At 48.2% G+C, this 22486-nt stretch overlaps 2 protein-coding genes across 2 annotated transcripts; one reads left to right on the plus strand and one right to left on the minus strand.

The window, feature by feature from the left end:
• The first annotated feature begins 258 nt into the window (after positions 1-258).
• DRC3 (dynein regulatory complex subunit 3) lies at positions 259-15821 on the plus strand. Its single transcript, XM_018915804.3, is given in 14 exon segments — positions 259-434; positions 1322-1495; positions 2938-3054; positions 4370-4396; positions 4399-4535; positions 5116-5262; positions 6462-6581; positions 7641-7753; positions 9050-9224; positions 11626-11757; positions 12901-12971; positions 13763-13886; positions 15234-15365; positions 15503-15821. Coding segments are annotated over 13 exon segments (1566 nt in total). The 5' UTR covers positions 259-434; positions 1322-1338; the 3' UTR covers positions 15617-15821.
• Positions 15822-16622: 801 nt separating this feature from the next.
• On the minus strand, positions 16623-22417 carry ATPAF2 (ATP synthase mitochondrial F1 complex assembly factor 2). Its single transcript, XM_009091777.4, has 8 exons — positions 22185-22417; positions 20954-20998; positions 20459-20604; positions 19936-20033; positions 18960-19040; positions 18714-18826; positions 17836-17951; positions 16623-17226 (listed from the first exon to the last, which is right to left on the minus strand). The coding sequence occupies exons 1-8, from the start codon at positions 22327-22329 to the stop codon at positions 17089-17091; spliced, it is 882 nt and encodes a 293-aa protein (XP_009090025.2). The 5' UTR covers positions 22330-22417; the 3' UTR covers positions 16623-17088.
• Positions 22418-22486: the final 69 nt, after the last annotated feature.

The following is a 22486-nucleotide window of genomic DNA, read 5'->3' on the forward strand; positions in this document are numbered from 1 at the left end:
AAAATTATTGGTTAAAGAGAGTGTCCATCACTGTCAATGGAGGTCAGTGATCCCGCCCCTTTCCCCGCCCTGCCTTTGATGGACAGCAGGGACAATGAGACTGCCATTTCCTATTGGGCAAAGCCCGAAACTATCTGTAACATTATTGGGTAAAGGCAACGTCAATCATCCGAGCCCACTCCGCCCCGAGGGCACGGTCCCGGCGCTGATTGGCTGACACGGATTTCTCGCACTCTGATTGGTGACTAGCTTCCCCACCCACTCCACGCCCATTGGCGGCTGCACCGGTCACGTGCCGCCCTTAGCAACACACCTGGGCTTCCTTAGCGACGGGCGCTGAGGAGCGGGTGGGAATCGGGAGCTGGGAACGGGAAGCGGGAAGCAGGAACTTGAACCGGGAACCGGGAGCCGACCCCGACCTCTGGGGATCCGCGGTGAGAGGCCTGACGGGCCGGGATCTGGGCCTCGGTGGGTCCGGGAGCGGGAGGCGGCAGCCCCTTCCCACCCACCCGGCCGGGGTGGCTGGAACCGGCATTGACCGAAGAGACGCCGGACAAGGGAACATCCCTGGAGTGTCCAGGGCCAGGCCAGGGCTTGTAGCAATCTGGGACAGTGGAAGGTGTCCCTGCCCAGGGCAGGGGTGGAATGAGATGAACTTTAAGGTCCCTCCCAACCCAAATAATTCTGTGATTGTGCAAGAAAGAGAGAGAGGAAGCTCAAGGATGGATAAATCCAGAGCCTGCTGCTCCTCGGTGTGTGCTGCACAAAGCCACAGAGAGGTTTGGTTTGTTAATGAAACACCATAACGAGAACAGAACTGTCCAAACTCTGACATTTATCATCGCTGTCCTATGCAAAAATAAATCAGAACTTACTCTGTAATTATAAACATCTTACACCAGCAAAAGTTTGGAGATTCAAGTCCTTCACAGAGTCATTAATTCTGCACAGTTTGAAAAAGACAAATAGTCTCATTGCCTCCAGGATAACATTAGGGATATTTAAATTTCCATGAAAATTTTCTTCACTGAAAGGGTTGTCAAGCATTGGGACAGGCTGACAAGAGAAGTTGTGGATTCCCCATCCCTGGAAATGTCCAAGGCCAGGTTGGATGGGGCTTGGAGTGACCTGGGATGGTGGAAAATGTCCCTGCCCATGGCAGGGGTGGAATGAGTTGAGCTTTTAGGTTCCTTTCCACCCAAACTATTCTGGGATTCTGTGATTCTATGACTGCTGGAAAGTGATTTAATTTATTTTCATTTTCATTTTTATAATCACTGCTAGGCAGTGATTTAATTTATTTTCTTTTCTGTCCTTTAAGACTGATTCCGTCTCACAATGACTCAGTTTTTCAATAATATTGAGCCAAATGTTATTGATGATGAAATGCTCCAGAAAGCCATTGAAGAGAAGTGTCCAGAGGACCTTGGAGATATTGCCAGAAGGGAAAGTATTAACGTTAAGGTTGTGACAGAGATACAATTTAGTTTTAAAAGTGAGTATCAGAATATATGCATATTTCTCCTCTTCTTTTGCTAGAAGTAACTGTCAATTAAGCAACCATTATTTGCTGGGAATTATTTTGTGAAAATTAACCTCTGGACTTGGACTTTTGCTCATACCTGTACAAAGCAGCTTCATCAGAGGGAGCTTCTGCTGATGGGTGACTTCAGAGCTGCTTCACTCCCCACTCTCATTGTCACTGCTGTTCTCATTTAACATTTATATTGTGGTGACACCTACAGGCCACAGCCCTGTTGGGTCCCTCAGTTCGTGGCCAAATCCAGCCCTGGGCAGGCTCTGCCACGGCTGGTGGTTGTGTGAGAGCTTCAGGGGAGATTTTGGTGCTTACAATCCAATCTAAAGCATTCTCTGCTCGTCCATACCATTACCATGGCTTGCCTCTTACTGTCAAACCTGTCATAAATTTGCATTCAAAAAAAAAAAAAAAATGGAAAGGAAGAACATTTGGCCCAATATCTGAGTATTTGAGGGAGGGGGGTAATTTCAGTTGATTATTCTTTGTGTGCTCCAGTAAAATAATGTGTGTATGAGTTGATTTTCTTAGAAAAGTCTCCCTTGACCTGATCCTGCACAGATTTGTTTGCAAATCCAAAATCCAGAGCTGTGTGAATATTTTGTGCATGCAATTCCTTGGTTTATGGTGCCCTCACTAAATAAGGATAGCAGGATAGCAGAAGAAATCTTCTGGGAAGGCATTGCAAGGGAAAGAGAAATGGGAGTGAGAATATTCTGCATTTCCTGTCACCTTGTCCCTGATCCTTCGCTGTGGTGACCAACAGCCTGCCCTTGTGATTCTGTTTTTGGAGGAAACTAAATGCAGGGATATTGATTAGTTCTAAACTGCAGCCTTCACAGAAAGAGTAGACTCCAACTTCCTCTCCTGTGCTGAGAATTCCAGGAGCATGAGAGTCATTTACAGCAGCAGGAGCTGGGCCCTGCTGGAGTGCAAACACAGAGAAAAGCAGAGGTTCATCCCAACCCTCCTGCTTGCAGCTGCAGAGGGAACTGAGGGTCAGGGGCTGCCAGCAGTGGGCTCAGGAAGGCTCTGGAGAGCAGAGAGAAGGCATCCCATCTGCCTTCTCTCTGCACCCATTGTCTAGGTTTTGCCAAGGTGAATTTAAGTATTTCCTTTCCCAAAACCACACTCAGCATCCCCTGCAGGCCTCGTTGGCCCCACTGGTGAGCAGCGTGTGCTGAGCAGGACACTGAGGTCAAGTGGGCTCTTCCACTGGAATCTCCTCCAGCCAGGGCACCTCTGAGCTCTCCAGGGCACTCATCACACACTGAAAATCCTTCTGGAGGCAAGACTGGGCATGTTTTCCTTGTGCAAGGCAGTGTGTCTGCTAGAACAAAGCTGGCTCACATGAAAAGTAATTTTCTTTTCTATTTTTTTCTTTTTTCCTGTGGCTTTAGACATCCTGCAGATTGCTAATCTTTGGCCATTAGAGAATCTGACTAAACTGCAGCTGGACAACAATGTCATTGAGAAGATAGAAGGTCTGGAGAGTCTGGTTCACCTTGTATGGCTTGGTGAGATACAGGCAGGGGAGGGTGGATGCCTTTGCAGGTGCAAAGCAATCTGAGATAAAGCAGCATGTCACCTTCTCAAACACGACTGATAGGAGCTTACCCTGGGAAGGCTGTCAGCTGTCTGTGTGTCTCCTTATTTGACTGTCAAATGTCAAAATGCCTGAGTATCAGAGCTGCAAAACAATCCTTCAAATGTTTAAAAACTGGGTTTAATACATTTGGTGTGGCAGGAACAGGAAGCTGAGGTTTCAATGTTGTTTCCAAGGTTTCTATTGTGTTTAGGGGTGACTTTCAGGAATATTTATGGAAACACCTCAGTGATTTAGAAGCCTGAATTCTGTTTCCAAAGCTGCTGCAGGCATTCCAAAGCCTACAACCCCTATATCCTTAAGGGCTGGGTGTCATCATAGTCCCAAGGAGTGCCCATCCTTGTGGCCTTATGTGACTTGCTTGCAGCTACACAGATGCTCAGCTGAGAGCATTCCCTGGAACTGCAGCCACGTTGCTGGCTGGAATTCTAAATATATCCTCAGCATGCAGGGCTGGAGCTCGTAAGCACATTGTGAAATGTCTGATGGGTTCTTCCACCAGTTGTCTGCACAGTTCTGCTCCAGAGATGACTGAGGCACTTGTGAATCACTGAGTGATCAGTGTAAGCACGGTGTTTTGAAGCACACTCTCATATTTTGTTTGCCCAAAGGCTGCAGTGGCTCAGCTGCTGCTGTACAAGTGTCTCAGCCACCCAAGACACCTCATAAACTGGTTTTGGGCTCTTGGCTTGCTCAGTACTAATCCTCAGGCAAACCCTGCCCTTAGTCATGGTGAGTGTAGGTGTTAGGAGAGATGTTCTGGCAGGGGAAGAGGACATTTCAATGAGGGGAACAGCTCAAGTGAGCCTTTGCATAGCTCCACTGACATGGAACTGCCTTATCTTGGTCCTGAGGGAGTGACCACAACTGTGGCAGGACAGAGTCTGCAAGAAACAAGACAGTGTCAGATTTATCACAGAAATTCCCCTCTAAGGGCATTTCCCCATTCTTGTTTTGTGTTTCCCCATAAGGAGAAGTCCCTTTCAGGCTGTGCATGTGAACTCTGCATGGAGTAACTTCAGCTTTTCCTCTCATTTAAAAGCTGCACAGAGAATTGCAAGGAGGAGATGGGAATAAAGGATGATTTAATGCTGAGCTTTTCCTGTGGGACCTGGACAACCCCTGAGAAAAATCTCTACATACACTCCTACATCCAGAACTAAAGAGCAGAATCAGGGTGCTCTGCAATAAATAATTTAATGTTTGATTTCTAAATTCTTCCCCAGACCTGTCCTTCAACAATATTGAAGTAATTGAGGCCTGGATACTCTTGTCAAACTGCAGGACCTCAGTCTCTACAATAACAGAATATCTAAAATTGAGCACATGGACACATTGCAAGAGCTGCAGATTTTCTCCATAGGGAAGAATAACCTGACCATTCTGGAAGATGTGAGTGTTCCCTGGCTTTGCAAATATTCCCTGCTGCAGGATCAGATATTCTAATACTGCCATTTGCCATTGTGTCCAAGCCCCTCCTTAGGTGATGAAATTCTCCTTAGGATTTCTGAGTGGTCTGAGCTATAGTTTTGGTCCTCTGGTGTTAAGTGCTTACTGCAGCCATTTTTCTTTTAGATTATTGACTCATGAGGGCTCAGTTCTGTGACTGCTCTCAGCCATGGCAAAATTCCTATTGCCTCCCCTGAAAGCTAGAAAAGGAATAAGTGGCTACATATGAGAAAATGGGGGAGGCTAGGATTTATTTGGGGTTCTTTTGAGGGCATCTTACCAATTTAGGACCTGTGATTTGTGCATCCCATCTGCCTTCTCTCTCCACCCATTGTCTAGATATTGCCAAGGTGAATTTAAGTATTTCCTTTCCCAAAACCATTAGAAACTCATAATTGACTGTCATGTGAATTTGGCAGCAGAGCAGAATACATATTGCAACTCGACTGTAATAAAAGCAATAAATTCCAAGGCTGTGTTTCCCCAGCCCTGGGAAATACAGAGCTCTTTCCCTTTGGCACAGGTAATCTACCTCAGGAGGTTAAAAAGCTTGCAGACACTGAACCTCAGTGGGAACGCTTTCTGCAGAGAAGAGCACTACAGGCTGTTTGTTGTTGCTCATCTTCCCAGCCTGGTGTACTTGGACTTCAAGCTCGTGAGAAACTCCACGGTGAGATTTCTGCATTCCCTGATTGGGAAATCAGGCAAGAGCATCTTACAGAGCCTTTGCTTTGTTGGTGTGCCAGCAATATTCCAGCACTGGGGGCAGGTTCCCTGCAGAAATCAGGCTCACAGAAACACACCGTGTTTATTCTGCTTCCACATAACAGCTGTGAACCTGTAGGCCAAATTCTGTCAAATCTGACAGAGAGGTAGAGGTGTCAGAAGCATGATGTCTTCACAGATTTTGTGAAAATCAGCAGCTGTGTGTGGGAGAGGGGCCTGGTTCGTGTTGCCACAGAGAGGCTGCAGTGTGAGTGCAAGTCTTCTTAGAGAATCTCAGAGGAAATCAGTCTGGAGACATGGATCCAGGGGGAAGGAGCCTTGGTGGTCCTGCTGCTCACAGAGTGATTTGTTTCAGTAGCAACCTGACAATCTAGGCAAGCAGCTGCCTGGATGCACTTCCCACTTTTGATTTCTGAGAATAAGACACTTCATCCTCACCAGTAACCTGTGGAGCTGCTTTATCATCCCAGGGCTCAAAGGAACAAAGATGGGATTTTTTTTTGTTCAGGTTTGTTTGGTTTTGGTTTTTTTTTCAGTAACCAAAGAACATGATTAATTGTAAATTTGCTTGGCACAGAGCAGGAGCTGGACTTGGAATGTGCATTGATCTTACAATAGGACTGGAAGAGTTTTCCAGGTCATGGAATGCAGTCCCTGCTCATCAGGGATGTCTGAGAATTGCATACTTAAATTTGTCAAGCTTCAGTTTCAAGCTAATGAGGTTCTTGCCCCTGGTACTACCTTGCCATCCACTCTTCCAAAGACCTTCTCCTCCCTAGAAAATGAATTAACCTCACTGACTGATCAAATTGGAGCTCAAATTCTAGAAGTCAAAATTGAACTTTCTGCTAAAATAGAAAAAAAACCCCAAAAAACTCTAAAGATGAGAAAATGGAGAGAGAAAAGCTTCCTGGGACTGAATTATCTCAGATGCATTGAATGCAGAAACAGAGCAATATGCCAGCAAAAAATGGGGTGAGGATTAGATTAGAAACTTCATAAGTAGTTTAATAAAAAGCCCCTGAGGAAATGGAGAGGCAGATGCCACTCTGGTACATGTTCTAGAAAGATCAGTTGCTTACACCCTGACTCACTGATCAATGTAGGCTAATCTAATACAAATATTTTATTTATATTTCTCAGAGAGAAGCTGCAGCTTTAAAGTATCAACATCTTACTAAGCCATTGGAGCAAGAGGAGGCTCAGGTCCTTGCTCTGCAGGAGGCAGAAGATGCAAAGCAGAAAGAGCTGGAGTACCAGCAGGTGAGTTTTCTTTGGCTGGTTGTGTATTGTCCCAGGAGAAAGAAGCACAACACATATTGACTTGTCCTCTCCCTGCCTGAAGATTTAATGAGAGGTTAACATGGACTCTGCTAAAACTAAGGCTCAGATTAATCTCTCTGATCTCTGAATCTTATCTTTTGGGTAGAAACAGGAGCTGCTGTGGAATAACACATGATGTGGGGAAACATAATTCTTTGGGCTGAACAATGAAACTACAGAGACCCTGCAAAGCTCAGTGGTAAATCATACCCAGGGAGTTTATCAGCCTGACGGGAGATTAAGAAAATTACAGGTCTGAGGGAAATGTTAACATTTTCATGGTGAAGTGACTTTTTTTCTCCTTCACACTAAGTCAAGCTTTTCATTAGTTTTATGGTTAAACTCTGCAGGACTTTTGGAGATTGATGTAGTCCTGGGTTGAAAGCAAGGCCAGGTAGAATGGTGCTTTCAATTGCAGCCTGGCTCTGTATTCCAGACCTCTGGAAGATCAGAGTGGCTTAAGTTTAGTCTTTAGTGCCAGGGAGGATGCTGCAACTTTTTCCCTCCCCAGAGTTCACCAAGTCCATATTTGAAAGGCTAAACAGCCTTGCAGTGAGTGTTTGTATGTGGCAATGTCTTAGACTGGCAAGGGGCACAGGGTGCCCAGAGAAGCTGTGGCTGCCCCATCCCTGAAGAGTTCCAGGCCAGATTGGATGGGGCTTGGAGCAACCTGGGAGAGTGGAAGATGTCTCTGCCCATGGCAGGGAGTGTGACTGGGTGATCTTTAATGTCCCTTCCAGCCCAAACCATTTTATGATTCAGGGATCTGATGCAAGGTTAAACAGTGTTTTCTATCCTTAGACTACAGAGCTGCAGCAGCAAAGCCCCTGGGATGGGTTTCACTCCAAGGTGCTGCTTGGTGTTTCTGCAGTGTTCATGTCACTATGTCTGCACCCATGTTCTGCTGCTGCTGAGGTGCTTACAGGAGAGACACATCCTGAGGACTGGCAGCAGGCTGGCATCTCGATTTTACTTATTTTGTTCTGTTTCTCTTCAAAGGCAGCCTTTGTTGAGTACCTGAACGGACCGTTCCTGTATGACAGTCTGCATGAAGAGGATGGAGAAGCTGCCAAACTGGTTTCCCTCCCTGGAGTGGAGGAGCTGCTGCAGGCATATCCTTCTTGGGTTTGGAATAACTACAGCTAACAGGTAATGCCTTGAGTTAAGAAGGAAGTGCATCCACAGGGACTCTTCATCTGTTGCTTTTGTCCAGAGCTGAAAGCTACATTGATCTAAGATCTGAGACAGTCTGTGTTCAATTTTGGAACAGTACCAAAAGTTACACTACAAGGCTGTGAGACCACTGACAGCTTTAAGGCATGATATCTTGTGAAATATGAGGGCTCCAAACAAATGGTTTATATTACTGACAAGCTGGCCAGCCCAGCTTGAGACATCCCATTTGTAAAACCACTCATTTCTATCCCCAACAGGTCATGAGATCCCAGCTTTTTAAATTCCCACTGTTGTAATTACCATATTCCTTTTCCTTCCCTTGAATCAAACAGGATTTTTGTAGCCTCCTTTCCTGACCCTTCAAGAATCAAGACTTTATACTTTCTTTAAGTCTGGAATCCACTTAAAGTTTAAAATGAGCTGGAAGATAAATCTCTGTCTGTTAGATTGTAAGAGCACAGTTGCTAAAATCATGTTGAAATTGAAGTGGTAGGAGATAGGAACAGACTCATCAGAACGATACAAGTCACATATCTCACAACCTGCCAGAACTGGCAACGGGAACTTTCCAGGCCAGCACATTTTTCTGATCATTGCTCCTACATGGGGGAGCAGAAAGCAGACACTTTTTTTTTTTTTCCTTTTTTCTTTTCTCATTCAGATTAATAGAGTATTGTCAAGGCCAGTAACTTGACCTTCCTTAAAATTGCATTACACTGTTGGGGAAAAATGCATCACGGCTTAACTACAGTAGACTCGAGAAACAATTCCATTGCTAAGATAATAGCAGAAGAAAAATTGACGTTATTTTTGTGATGCTACCGAGTCAGTAGTTTATTCTGTGCTCTGGCTGTGGGCTCCAGAGCTGTATTTATTAACTGCACAGGCACTGTGTTCACACTTGTGAAGACAGATAGGGTTGTAGGCTTCCTTCTGCTGCTGTGTCAGAAGAGTCAGACAAGTGAATGTATTTTCTTCTCTTCCTCAAGGCCTTTTTCCCCCCTCGAGTTGCCACAGCTTTCTCTATACCCTTAAGGCAGCAAAATCCTAGGCATGAAATGTGAATGGGTGACCCAGTCCTGCCCCAGACAGAATATTTGGCAGCTCCCAGCAAGAACCACAGAGTTTACATAAAAGTAGCTGGTAGCTCTTGTTGCTCAGATTTGCAGAGGCAGAAGGAACATAACGTGTTGCTCCACTGAACAAGCAAAAGACCTTGACTCTGCTGTCACATACAAGGAGGAGTTTGTCTTAGTTTGTGAGAACCTGTATAAGTATGGACTGGAAGAGTATGAAAAACGAGAAGCTGAAGTCTCTAAATTCTACAAAAGACTCCATGAAATTCTGGCAGTCAACCAGCAAGAAAGCAGGAGAATAATCTCAGACTTTGAGAGTCGGAACCAAAGGGTAATGTTATACTTTTGTTTGTTTGATGCATGATTTCTCTACATCATATACTGTTAAAGTCACCAATATTTAAGAAAATGGAAATGCTCAACCTTCCTTTTAGTTTAAATATTTTTATAAAGTTGATTTTTAAGATAGATAGATAGATGTTTACTGCTACTCCCCTTCTTTTTGAAGCTCCAATAATTCTTCCTTCATTGCAAAACCAGGAAGAAAAGGAAGGAAATTGCAGGGCATTCAGTTTATTTTCAAGTAATTTTCTGCTTCAGTTCATTTTCTCAACAACAGCTCAAAGAACTATAACCAAAAAAATTAGAGGAGGTTATTTTAATGCATTTCTAGTCCTTTAAAGCAGAAACTCTCTTTTCATTCTGCTCGACTGCAGCCACCCATTGTGGCTGCTCAGGGCGTAGCTTCTAGCTGGATCCCTTTCTAACCATGTATAATAGATGGATCATGATTTTGTTTCCACAGAAAAAAAAAATAAATAAATAAGGGAGGGGCTAAAGCCTGGTAACACTGTCAGCTGAGAGAGCAAGTCCCTGACAAGTGACACCAGCAGAGTCACAAGTGCTGGCTCCTGCTGGAAACCAGGTCACTTTTATTTCAGTGCCTGTCACAGGCTGACAGCTGCTGAGTCACTCTGCTCCCAGGGCCTTGAACCCTGCTGACTCATGCTGGAAATCTGCATCCAGCAGCTTTAGGAGCTGGCAGCACTACCAGAGTCACAGAACTGCAGAATGCTTTGGGTTGGAAGGGACCTTAAAGAGAATCTTGTTCCAACCAGAAGTTTGATTTGACTATTCAGTTAACTTGTGCTTGAATTCTCACTGTATCTTCCATGAAAAAACCCTAAACCAGCAAAACAAACCCTGCAAAACAACAACAAAACCCAAAGATACACAGCTGAGGCCAGATTTTACCCTTTTACTTCTGTCTGACCTACAGGCTCAGCTATGGATTGGGCTGCAAGGGGTGACAAGGGGGACTGGCCTAAAGCTGAAGGAGGGATGGCTTAGGTGGGATAGTAGGAAGAAATTAGGTTAAATATTAGGAAGAAATCCTTCTCTGTGTGGGTGGGGAGGCCCTGGCAGATTCCCACAGAAGCTGTGGCTGCCCCTGGATCTCTGGAAGTGTCCAAGGCCAGTTTGGACAGGGCTTGGAGCCACCTGGGATAGTGGAAGGTGCCCCTGCCCATGGCAGGGGGTGGGACTGGATGATCTTTAAGGTCTTTCTCAGCCCAAACCATTCTGGGATTCTCTGATTCTCCATGAACAGGACACAGGGTTCAGCAAGCCAGTTTTCTATAAATATTAGAGGAATTGGAATCAAAACCAAACACAGTGTTTTAACAGCATTTCCCCATCGTTTAAAATTTCTGGAGGAGTTCAAAGGGCACAGAGGTCCCAGCAGACTGCAGTCTGGGAGCAGTTCTTAGGGCTGTTTGTCTGTCTGTAATCCTTTCATGTAAACTTGGGTAACCTGTAAAATCACCGTGCTCTCTGAAGTTGGTTATGGAGGATTAAAAGCCTTGAACTTTGAAGTTATTGCTCCTAGAGATGCAGCTTGAGTGGCTCTGGAGCCTTTTGAGCCTCCTAACTTGTTTACCTTAGAAAAGAAGACACCTTGCTCTCCCCTTCCCCCTTTAAAACTGCAAAGTTTAGGTAATCCACCCCATTTCCAGACATAAGCCTTGGCAGGGGTTTTTAACAGAATTCTTTATTTCACTCCATTCCATTCCCTCTCAGAAGAAGTGGATTAGACAAAATAAAATATATATATTTTCCCTCCTTTTTTAAACAGTTGATTGTTAGCTGATTTTAAACAGACATGAAAATAACACATTCAGCACAAGAGGTTTTGTTTTTTCTTTTTTTGATCCAAGCAAACATAAATCTTGCCTGATCCAAAAGTGACATCAATACATAATTCTGAAGGGCAATAAATCCTTGCTGTAAGAGGAAGGCAGGCAATGATAGGCATTCCATATTCAGAATACTAAATCCTGACCCTACTGGAAGTCAGTCAAGATTCTCCTTGGCAGGAAATGGATCAGGATTTACACCTGCTTTTCTTTCTCCAAAGCAATTGTTAATTTCTTCTTCACAGCCAGCAATGTCAATAATTAAATATTGTCCTTTTTTGCTGGAAATGAAGGGAAGCATAGAAGGAGCAAATTCTTCTGCTGAGTGGAGGATGAGGAAGAGTTTTCCCACTCCCCCTGCAGTAACAAACCTCAGAACTGTTGACTACCCACTATGTAAATCTGGAGACTTCCCTGAATCATCACATTTTATGTCAGCTAATCAGCAGCAGGAACTTTTCTCACACATGTAACAAGTTAATTAAATTGCAATGGAGTGCTGAACACAAACTATAATTCATGTATCCCTGTGTTTAGAGGCTGGATGAGCTTTATCAGGACGGGAGTGGTGAAATTGCTGACTCTAAAAGAGCCCAGGGCAAGGAGGAGATCCATCAGCTGTGGGATGCACTCATGATCTTGGAAGCACTGGTATCCAACGACCTGGAGGTGAGATCCAAGCTCACACCTGTGGGACCTCACAGCCAGAATGTTGTGGGGTCACCTCTCTGTCACTGCAGCCCTGTGTGGCAGCTTGCTCAGCAAGAGAGGGGCACAGGACTCCCACTCAGGAAAATGTTTCATCCCCATCCTTTTCTTTCTCTGTTCAAAGTTGATGGGAGTGAGATCAGGCCCTGGACATTGATGCCTTACAGCAGATTTCTGTTCCTCAGAGCAGAGCACAGTATGTCCATCACATCTATCCAAGCTGATTTCCCACACTTCAGAGGCAGGGAGGTTGTGCAATCCCTTTATAGCTCTGCACAAGTTGCTGCATAGCATGGGGTATGCATTTGGAATTCTAGAAGTGTCATTCTTTGAAGCTGATCTTTGCTATAAGATTATACACATTCCTGCTCAGCTTGCTGCATTTGCTTGCATAATAGCTGCCTTTTCCTCCCCAGACTTTTCCTCAAGAACTAGGGCAGGGCTGCTGATGAGCATCTTCATCGAAGGAAAAAACCCAAAATAATCTGTTTAAAAATGAGCAGGCAGGAGCTGTGCCCTGTGTGCAGCAGTTTAGTTTTGTGAGCATGGATGGCAGAAAGCAGCAGCTCAAAATGGATCCTCAGTGCATCAGGATTGTGCCTTTTTAGTGTTTTCTGAGTTGGCCCTTACATATTTGATGGGATGAGCAGAAACATTTCTCCCTGTGTGCCCTGCTGGATTTGCAGGATTCAGCTACCAAGACATTTAAGTGCAACACTTCACAGATTCTCCATCAGCCATTTCTGAGAGAGGGAACAGGCAGCTGCAATTTTCATTTCTGAGGGCTAAACCAAGAGCTGCAGTAAAGCCCAGGCAGGGGTTGTGCTTCTGACAAGAGGCTCTTCATACAGCCAAGGACAAGGAGGCTGCAGCAAGGCAGGGGGTGGGAATGCAGCCCTCTCCAGGCACTACTTAGGTGACAAAGGATCCCCTGGCTTACTCCAGACACTTTAAATGCTTGAGGCAGTTCAGTTTCTGACTGTGCTAATAACAGCAGTGAGTCCAAATTACAGTAAGTCGTAGATTCCTCCTAGACTCTCTGACTCCCTGTTATGTTTGTGCAAGTTTTCATTGTGATATTTCCTCTTTTCCCCCTCTGTTAAGGAACTGTTAGAGGACTTTAAAAGAAGCATTGATGTCATAGCATCAACATTCACTGAAAACGTTCAAGGGATATATCCTTTCCACAGTAGGTTGGCCTGGATCCCAGTCATGCTCCTACCCCTCACCTCTAAATCCAAAAATTAGCCTCCACTATAAAAACTTTAATTTTTTTTTTATTTTAATCGATAGAAAATATCTTTTCCCAGCCTTGAGGAACGGTCATTTAAGTGCCTGTCTTCTTTATGTGGAGACTCTGGAGAGCCCAGAAAGATCTAAATTCTGCTGTGCTGAAATTCTGTAGGATTTAGGCAGCTTTCACCCTGCTGGGAATCTTCTTTCTTCTCCATGCAGAGAAGACAAAACAGGGGAAGATCTGGTTAGACTGTTGTCTAAGTACCTTCCTGTCACAGCAGAAAATGAAATATCTACAATTCTGGTTGAATACTCTATAAATGGTGTACATTTTTGTATTTTTGATGTGTGCTGAAAAAGTTATATGAGAATACTGAAGTACTTTAGTGTCAGGTCACGCTTCTTTAAATCTAGAAATCTGATGGCCTGGTGCAATAATTGCAGTACATTCAGAGCTTAGCTTTCACCTGGAGGCTCTTCCAATTTCCCTGGCAATCCTAGGTTCTCTCTCAGTCCTCTGTCATACTGGGCAGTAAAAATGAGACTCGGTGTGTGATGAAGAGCTGAGAGTGTGTATCCTGATATCCTGACACCACAGCAGCTTCTGGGAGCAGCCAGGCTCCTTTCTGCAGAATCCCTCTGTGCAGACACTCAGTCCCAGTTGCAGGAGGTCCTTTAACCCCCACAGATGAGTGATGTGCTCAGTTTTGTCCTTGACCATGTTCTGTACGTTTAGCCAGTGCCGGGACCTGGAAAACCAACACCTTGAAAAGGTGATGGAGATTGTCCAGGCCACCCTGAAGAAAATAGAGCGCTTTGAGCTTGAAGAGGATTTCCCAGATGATCTTCGAATGGTGAGGGCACCAAAAACAATTCATCTCTGTGAGAGCAGGCAAGAAAATGAGGCTGTAGCCTCTTCTCTGGAGGGACAGGATTTCCAGGAGGCTCAGTGCTGCCAGAGCTACACCTGAACCACAGCATAACCTCCTTCCTAGAGGGTCCAGCTGCTTGGCTGAGCTGTGGTGCCTCTGAACATCTCCACTGACTAGGACAGGGGATAACAGCACTGCAGGTTTCCCTGGGCACTGCCAGAACTGGTGGCAGCAGCCCAGGAAAGGTGCTGAGGAAATCTCTCTCCTGCCTCCAGCACAACTCATTGCTCTGGCAGATTTCCAGGCACTCAGGCAGCATCTTTGCTGCACCACCTCACAGCTGGTTTTGTTCAGACTCTCCCTGCTCCCTCAGCAGAATCCCAACACTGCTCTGAATTTCTTACACCGGGGCTCTGTTTGCCTCAGTGATTTCAAAATCCCTTCCTGGAGCTCCTGAGCCCATGAGCTGATCTGGAGGCAGGACACAACACTTTAAATGGAGCCTTCCACCAATCCCTCAGTCTTGCTGTGCAAGCAAAGATCCCAGGAGCCTTTCCAAAAGCACCAACATCGTAGCAGTGCTCCACTCAGCAACACTGCTGCCCTTTTTGCCTCCATAATTCCTTCATTTAGAGGCTAAATTACTTAAATTTGCATTAGCTGTGGTTTTGCTCTGTCCAGATTATCCCAGCCCCCTGTCACTGCAGGTAATCACGAGCTGACAGACACAAACCAGACCCCTGAGCCCCCAGGGAGCTGCTGCTTTATGGCCTGTGCAGATGGTGGCGGTTCCGCACCGCTGCCGTGCACCCATTTTGCTTCACTGCCATCCATTCCCATGGAGAAGGGAATTCATTTACCCAACAGCTGCACTTGGCTGCAGGAGGAGCCTCATTATGGGCTAGCGAAGCCACCCTCTATTTAGAGCCACGAGGGAAGTCAGTGCTTCCATTAGAAGCTGGGACTCTCCAAAAATGAAGATTTACAGCCAGTGCCAGCAGTGCAGGAATCCCTTCCAAGTGTGATTTTCCATTTCCAGGCATGCTGGAGCACATAGAACCTTTCTTCCACACCAGCTGCATGGCAGCCCTACTTGCACTGATCTCCCCATTCCAGCACGTGGGCCCAAGGGTGCTGCCTCTGTTTCCCCACCTGTGTTAGGGATAATGCCCCATTACACCGCAGCAAGGCCAAGGGTAGAGCCCTGGATTCATCCCGATGAGAAGGGATTTGCCAGGTTGAGACAGAGGGTTTCTTCTCTGAGCCCTGCTGTGCTGCTCGTTCATTGTGTGCTCACCCCTCCTCTCATCCTGTCACGTTACCTCCCAGCTCTTTGAGGACAAAACCACCGTTGTCAACATCATCAACGTGTCCCACAGCATCCGCCTGCGGAAGATTGATAAGCGAGAGAGCGACATGCTCTCCAACACCTACCAGTGGCAGAAGTCAGTCATAGAGAAGGTAAGAGACCCTCACACTCAGGGGGATGGGGCACAGGCAGGTCTGGCCTAAGTGGCAGGGACACTGTGAGACACTGCCAGATCTTTGCTGGACCTTGACATGCCTGCAGATTCACTGCTCGGTTTCAATCTGTCCAGGCTTTCCAAACTGAGAGTGACAGAAACCGTGCCTGTATTGAAAAGATCATTTGCTTCACCAACACTCTGCAGAAGGAGCTGGATAGCACAGTGATCCTGGATCCTAAAGGATAGGGCTGGGGAGCTGCCTCAGCTGGGGCACACAGGACAGCCCCCAGCAGGAACAGCTGCCTCTCTATGGCCAAGCTGCCTGGGACATTTCAGTCCAAATTCACATTTCTTCCATCCCACCATAAACTGCAAATAAAAGCTACTTCTTGACTCTGGAAAAGCATCCAAAGCCCTGTCTCTTCCATCACATTGTCACTAAGCCCATGCAGACAACTCAGACCTGGTCACAAGGGGTTATGGATCAGCTCTGAGCTGATTGAACCAAATCATCGTAGCATATCATGCCTGAAAGCTTCGGTACCTGTGAGCTCAGTGGCAAGAACCTGTGAGCTGCTGGCACGAGGCAGCAGCTCAGGAGAGGAACACTCTCCATCAAACCACCCCCGAGATAACAGCAGGTTTCCAGCTCAGCAAGCACAAGGCTGGCGGGGGCTCCGTATGCCTGGGAGCCTCATCCTCTCACCCCTTCTCGCAATCAGCTTTCTGCAGCGTGAGCAGAGCAGCCCCCAGCCAGCAGGAAGGGAAATCAATGGTTCCACAGGAGCGACAGCCAGTGAGGAGTCATTAATTCCCCTCCTTGCTCGGTGACAGGCGCTGCCACGCTGGCTTGTGGACAGCTCCTGAGGAACGCTGCCAGCCGGGGCGCTGCTGCTCCAGGCAGGCAGCAAGGAGAAGGTGGGAAGGTTAAATGAGAGGGTGGCTCTGTGTGCTGCCAGGGGCAGAGCAGGTCTCAGAAGACTCCGTGGCTGGTGCTGCCTGTCAAACACAGACTCAGCTCATCATGCTCTGTGCTTCTGAAGATGGCTGGAGCCCAGGTTTTACCCCTTTGCTCCAGGACTACACAGTTGCCTCCTTGCTACCTCCTCAGCTGCAGAGAGTGGTTCATACAGCAGTTAGTGTCTGCTCTGGTCTGTGATTTTTAAAACCTGGAGCCATCCCAGCACCTGCCCACAACCTGGCAGCTCAGGACCCACCCCACAGTTTGGTGGCTAAGACAAAGACACGCAGCTTTTGGTACCTCACAGGGGCGAGTCTTTAATGGAACACAGAGACCCTGGTGTTACAGACAGGCACGCCGAGGGATGAACAACAGATGCAGTGGAGTCTGTTTTCAGATTTCCATAACAAGTGTGTGTCAGGAGCTGGCAGCTATGAAGACATGTGGCATATGCTGGGTATGTCTGTGCCGTGCCCTGCCCAGGAAGCTGTTTCTTCCGTAGGAGCTCCTCTGATGAGTTACAGACACCAAGAAAGGACAGAGCTGCTGGCTTGGGGATTCAGAGGAAACTCACCTTGACCTCTCCTCCTTGTGTGCTGCACTGCAGCAGGCAATCCAACTGAAGAGTTGCCCACAAAACCACAGCACATGAAGCTGATCCCAGGAAAAGTGGAATGGCAGAAGGTAGCTACCATCCACTGGGTCAGGCCAGCAATTCCCAGCTGGACATTTTCTTTCTGTGCCCTGCCCAGCTGCCTCAGTCCTGCAACAGCTTGTGTTTTACAGTTGAGCTCTCTGAGCAGAGGTGAACAAAGAGAGTCCCAGCTGCTGTGCGAGCACGCAGCTCACACAGGTCATAGTCATGGGCCCACTCCACATTGCCCCAGCGCCGAATCTGAAGGAGAGGAGAAACATGGATTATCCTCAAAGCACCTCAGCAACTCTGAGCTTCCCTTCTCATGTTTGTGAAGCATAGGTAACCCCCCCCCCCGCCCCAGGAACTGAGATGATCCTTGACTGCTGAGGCAGGGATATCTTAAGATCAGGATGTGCTTCATCTGTACTGGGGTCTGAGGCAAAGCCTCTTAAGAGGAGGATGAAAAGATTCCCAACTTCAGCCACTTTTGGGACAAGGAGAGCTTCACACCAAGCTAATTTCCAGCAAACTTGATATCTTGGTGTCTACCAAAGCCTCCAGGCTGGATAACCCTCAGCAGGAGAAGTCAGCCACAACTTTGCACTTCAGATTAGAGAGGGAGAAAAGCAGCCATCTGGGCTCTGTGAAAAGAAACTGGCAGCCCTGGGAGCACTCTGGGCTGGTGTGCCCGTGGTGCTGCTCTGCAGCAGCACGCTCCAAACGCTCTCAGACACAGAGATTGGTGGAGTGGAACGTCTCCTGCTATAGCAGGCACTTCCCCTGCCAGTTATTTGTGGTGGGGGATGCATTTGTCATGCTGAGATTATTGCTATTTGAATTATAGGGCTGTTTTGTAACATAATTTACCTGGTATTCTTCCTCCAGGCGAGACAGAAGCACAGCTTTCTCTACTGTAATGTGCCTGTCAATCAGGCTCATGGACAGAATCAGCGATTTCAGCTGGGTGATTACAAATTCTATACCTGGAAGGGAATAACCCAAACCAAACAAGATTCATGGCTGTTTTCTGCAGCATTACAGCAGCATCTTCAAACACTCTGAAGAGACAGGCAGGCTGTGGTACCCCTCGGGGAGGGCCAGTGGTCCTCCCACCTGCACCAGGGCACTCAGATCTGTGGTTAACAGCAGGCACAGAGCATTGTGCTGGCCCTGCCACTGCAGTGACAAAGGCCCTGCCCTGGACACCACCTCCTTTTATTCTGCCACAACCTTTCCCTGTGCAAAGGGAAGAGATATCCATCCAGGCTCGAGCATTCTGTGTCTTTTGTGGGTTTCACTGCCTGCTGCTCATTCAGGTCTGGAGCAAAGCAAACCTCCCTTCATTTCTTTATCTTTTGGTGTCATTCAGATGATTCAGGCAAGATTAAGTGGGATATAAGGATAAAAAAGTGAGGACAGTGCACAGTGTGGGCACTTTGAAGTAGTAAGCCTGATTTCTTTTCCTGGTAACGACGGACCTAGGGATTAAATCATTAGAAGGTTTGGCATTAAAGAAGTTATTTGTGCTAAGGTGGAGCAAGCAGCTCATGGGACAGCACAGTCAGATCCTGAACACCAGTGGCACTGAAGAGAATCCCTGCCTGTGACAAAAGCAGGTCAGGGCCTGGCCTGCAGATTTAAAACATAAACCTCCACACTTGGAGCAGGAGAAGAAACACATTGCAGTCACTCTCCTGCCCTGTGGAGAGGAACCACCTCCTCCCCACTGGCCCAGCCCTGCTCACCTTGCAGGGCCCACATGTTGTAGGATGCCAGATGGCTGACAAAGGTCTCCTTGGTGCTGGCTGGAATGTTTGGCCCCAGGATGCTGGTCGAGGAGCCAATTGTCACGTTGTACCTGGAATGATCACCCAAACCCTCAGCAAAGCCCAGGGCTCATGGAGCTTGTGGCCCTGGCACTTCTAAGCACCAGAGCTCCTGGGCTCAGCAGGGCAGGGCCTTAAGCAGCCAGGAATCCTTTGAGCTCTCACCTTTTCTCAGCCCAGGCGACCACGGGATCCCATTCATTCTTCTGTAGTTCTGCCAAGGCTGGAGGCTCCTCCACACGATAGCTGGGACATGACAGAACAAAACCACACTGGATGGTCACTCCCAGGCTGGGACACACCTCTGGGAAGGACACTGACCCCACCAGACCCACAGCAAGTGGAACAGGGACCTGCTGTCCACCCAGGCAGCAGTGACAAGGAACAATCCCCCGACTCTTCCCTCAATTCAATGCTTTTTGTTATTCCAGGAAGGACAATTCTGTCTTACTACAAAACAGAGCAGTGAACCAGCCAACTAAAAACTGCAGGCAACCCCAAGCCACAGGCTGAAGTGAGATTCAGCAGTTAGAGGAGGGTACAAACCCCACTGCAACCCTCTGTGGGGCCACTCCTGCTTCTCCTTGCCCAGTGGCTCAGCTCAGCATTCCCTGCTCCCCAGTCTGACCAAAGCCACAAGGGCAAGTGGGGGAAGCCTGTTCCTTTCTCTCCACAGGAACTGTGCAGCTGCCAGTGGAGGCTGGGACAGGAGCCTGGGCATGAACAGGCTTGATCCTACAGCTCACAGGGACTTTAAGGAATGAAGGGCATTTTGGGAATGGCACATGTAGTCTGAGCTATCTGTACTGGCACAGGAATACCAGGGACTGGCTGACAGATCCCCACAGGCCTTACAAAGATGTTTTCTTTTCTCCAAGATCTTCATTTCCCACTGCTCTCACCCTTGCCCAGCAGGGAGGTGTCCAAAACAGAGTTCAACAGGGGTCCAAATCCAATGCTCCTTCTTTGGGAGCACAGACTCCAACCAGGTTTGCACATGCAGGACTGATCTAAACTAATTCAAACCCTCAGGCAAAACCCAGCACAGATCAGAGCCATGCCATGACTGGGTGAGTGCAGACGTCTTCCCTCACTTTACCCAACCCTCTTTCCAAGCTCCAGCTGGGTCCCCATCTCATACCAGACTGTGTCTGTCTCCAGGAACTTCACAGCTGCTCGGATCAGCTGCGTTTTGTTTCTCTGCGTGGGATTGTCCAGCGCCGTGTTGCACAGAGTGGTCTGGGGATAAAAGCAGTTGAAACTGCTGTTATTCCAGGCTTGAAAAAGCAGCAGCTTCCATGGTACAATGCCAAGAAGAATCAGAGGGATTTGTGGCAGATGAACAACTGAGGAGTGCAGGGCCACAAAATGGCTAATGTAATAGGTATCCTCTCAAATGTTTCAGCATCCCTGGAAACAGCTCATTAAGCAGCAGGGAAAAGTGCCATGGATTGCTCCAGAGCTCAGTTTCCTCCTGCCCCACACTATTCCCAATAACACTGTCCAGCCCCTTCTCAAGTTCCCCTAGTGACACAGATTCCCTCTAGACAGGCACCTGGCCAGCCCAGAGGAAGTCCTAACCTTCTGCTCATTAGAAGCAGGACAGCCTGCTGCCTCCACACCCTGCATTTGGAGGTCTCAGCACTCCACCCTGCTGTGCTCACCAGGTGCATTGTGTAGAACTTGATGGTGTCTTTCTGGGAATCCCATTCTGTTGCCACTGCAATGGCCAAGGCCTCGCTGGGGACAGTGAAGAGCTTGGCCTGAGGTGTTTTCAGTTTTCGGTGGTCCAGGTTTATTTCAAAGCCTCCTGGGGAATCAGAGTAGAAATCCTGGGGAATCAAAGAGGAGCAGGCACTAAGGAACAACAGACAACCCCACAGCCAGAGCAGATTCAGAGCTGGAGCTGACAGGGACCAGGAACACTCAGGTTTCCCACTATCACTTGGATACACTTGGTCCTGGAAGCTGCTTCCCACCATGCAGCTGTGGATGAGGAGGGGGCTGGTGACAAACCTGCCACTGACACAGCCTGGGCTGCAGGTGCTGACGTGGTGTGGGGTGATGACACCTCTGCCAGGGATCAGCCCCCCCATCCCATCCCATCCCATCCCATCCCATCCCATCCCATCCCATCCCATCCCATCCGCTACACTCACCTTCCCCCTGTGAGATGCTCACGTTCTGGTAGAACCTTTTTCTCTCTGGGGACAGAAACACAAGGCAAAGAGAACATTCAGAGGGCAAACAGAGACTGTTCAGCCCCTTCCCCTGCTCCCCATCACAGCTCAGAACAGACAGAGGTGGCCTGGCCACAGAAAGCCAGCCCTTCATCCAGTTTCCAAGCTGTGAGCTGCAGTGAGCTCCACTCAGCAGGGAAGCACCAGGGAGCAAACAGAAGCAGCTGCACTCCTGCCAGGCTGGGGGTATAGCTGCCTCAGGGTGTAGTAGGCCCACCTCTCCTCAAGAGTTCTGCTTCAGGGTCACCCTTTCCAGATTCTACAACTACAGTCACACTGGACAAATTAATCCCCAAAGGACACTGCACCCCAAACATCCCATCCAGCTCAGGAAAATACCTGCCCATCTTCAATGTGAGCCTGAGGAAACTTCAGCTCTCATTTTAGGAGCAGTATCCTTTGCAATCAGCACTCCTGACACTGTGAGAGCAGGATTACTCCCATTCCAAAGGCTCACAAGGCAGGAAGAATCCACGAGCACTCCCTTGACAACAGCAACCAGGTTGTAAATCCCAAACCCATAAATCTGACTCGTGAAGGGCACAGCAAACAGGTCAGGCTGCAGGTCTGCAATTCCAGGCTAAAAACAGCACATTCCTGATGGGGAAATTGAACGATTTTCTCAGGTTCAGCGACCTGTGAGCTTTGGGGCCTCAGGCACAGTTCTAAAAAGATATTCAAGTGTGTGTACCCTAGAGGAGCCCCGAGGCTCATCAGTGACTCCCAAAACCTTGTCATGAGTCACCCCGACTCTGCAGCCTCACCTCCGACAAAATGAGATTAATTTTACTGTTTCAAACCCACACGATTCCAGCAAAGTCTCTGGATGGGCTCCATGGGCTAGGACATACCTGAACCCCCTCATCTGAGTCCCATTCCCTCAAAATCCCTAAAACCCAACAAAAACAAGTGTAACGAACTGGTTCGGCGAGGGCTCGGCCGTGCAGCCAGCGAACCCTGCCCGCCCCACACATTAACGGCAAGGCACGGTAATAAAAAAATAATTAACGGCACAGGGGGTAGCCCCGGCACCGCTCAGCGGTCCCCGCGAGGCCGTGCCGGTCCCAGCCCTGCCCCGGGTGACCCCTGGGTCCCCAGGGAAGGATCCCCCTCCCCAAACGGCCTTGGAGCCGTCCCTGTGCACCCTCACCTGCCGGCGGGGCATAGGCCCGGCGCCCGCATGACCCCACCGGGCCGCCCCGAGCATCTGCAGGAGGCGGTCGGGGGAACCGAGTGGGCGGGGAGTGGGCCCACCACAGCCGGCGACAGCCGCGCCACATCGTGACAGACGACATAGCAACCTCGTCCCGGCCGCGCTCAGCGCCGCTCGCTGGGCGCCGCCATCTTGCCGGAGGCCGCGACCAATCCGCACCGCCTGGATTAAAAAAAACTACATTTCCCAGCAGCGCCAGGAAGCGGCACAACCAATCAACGCCCGGCGTCGTGCCCGCA

The sequence above is a fragment of the Serinus canaria genome, chromosome 14 (assembly GCF_022539315.1).
Source record: "Serinus canaria isolate serCan28SL12 chromosome 14, serCan2020, whole genome shotgun sequence".
Lineage (NCBI taxonomy): Eukaryota > Metazoa > Chordata > Aves > Passeriformes > Fringillidae > Serinus > Serinus canaria.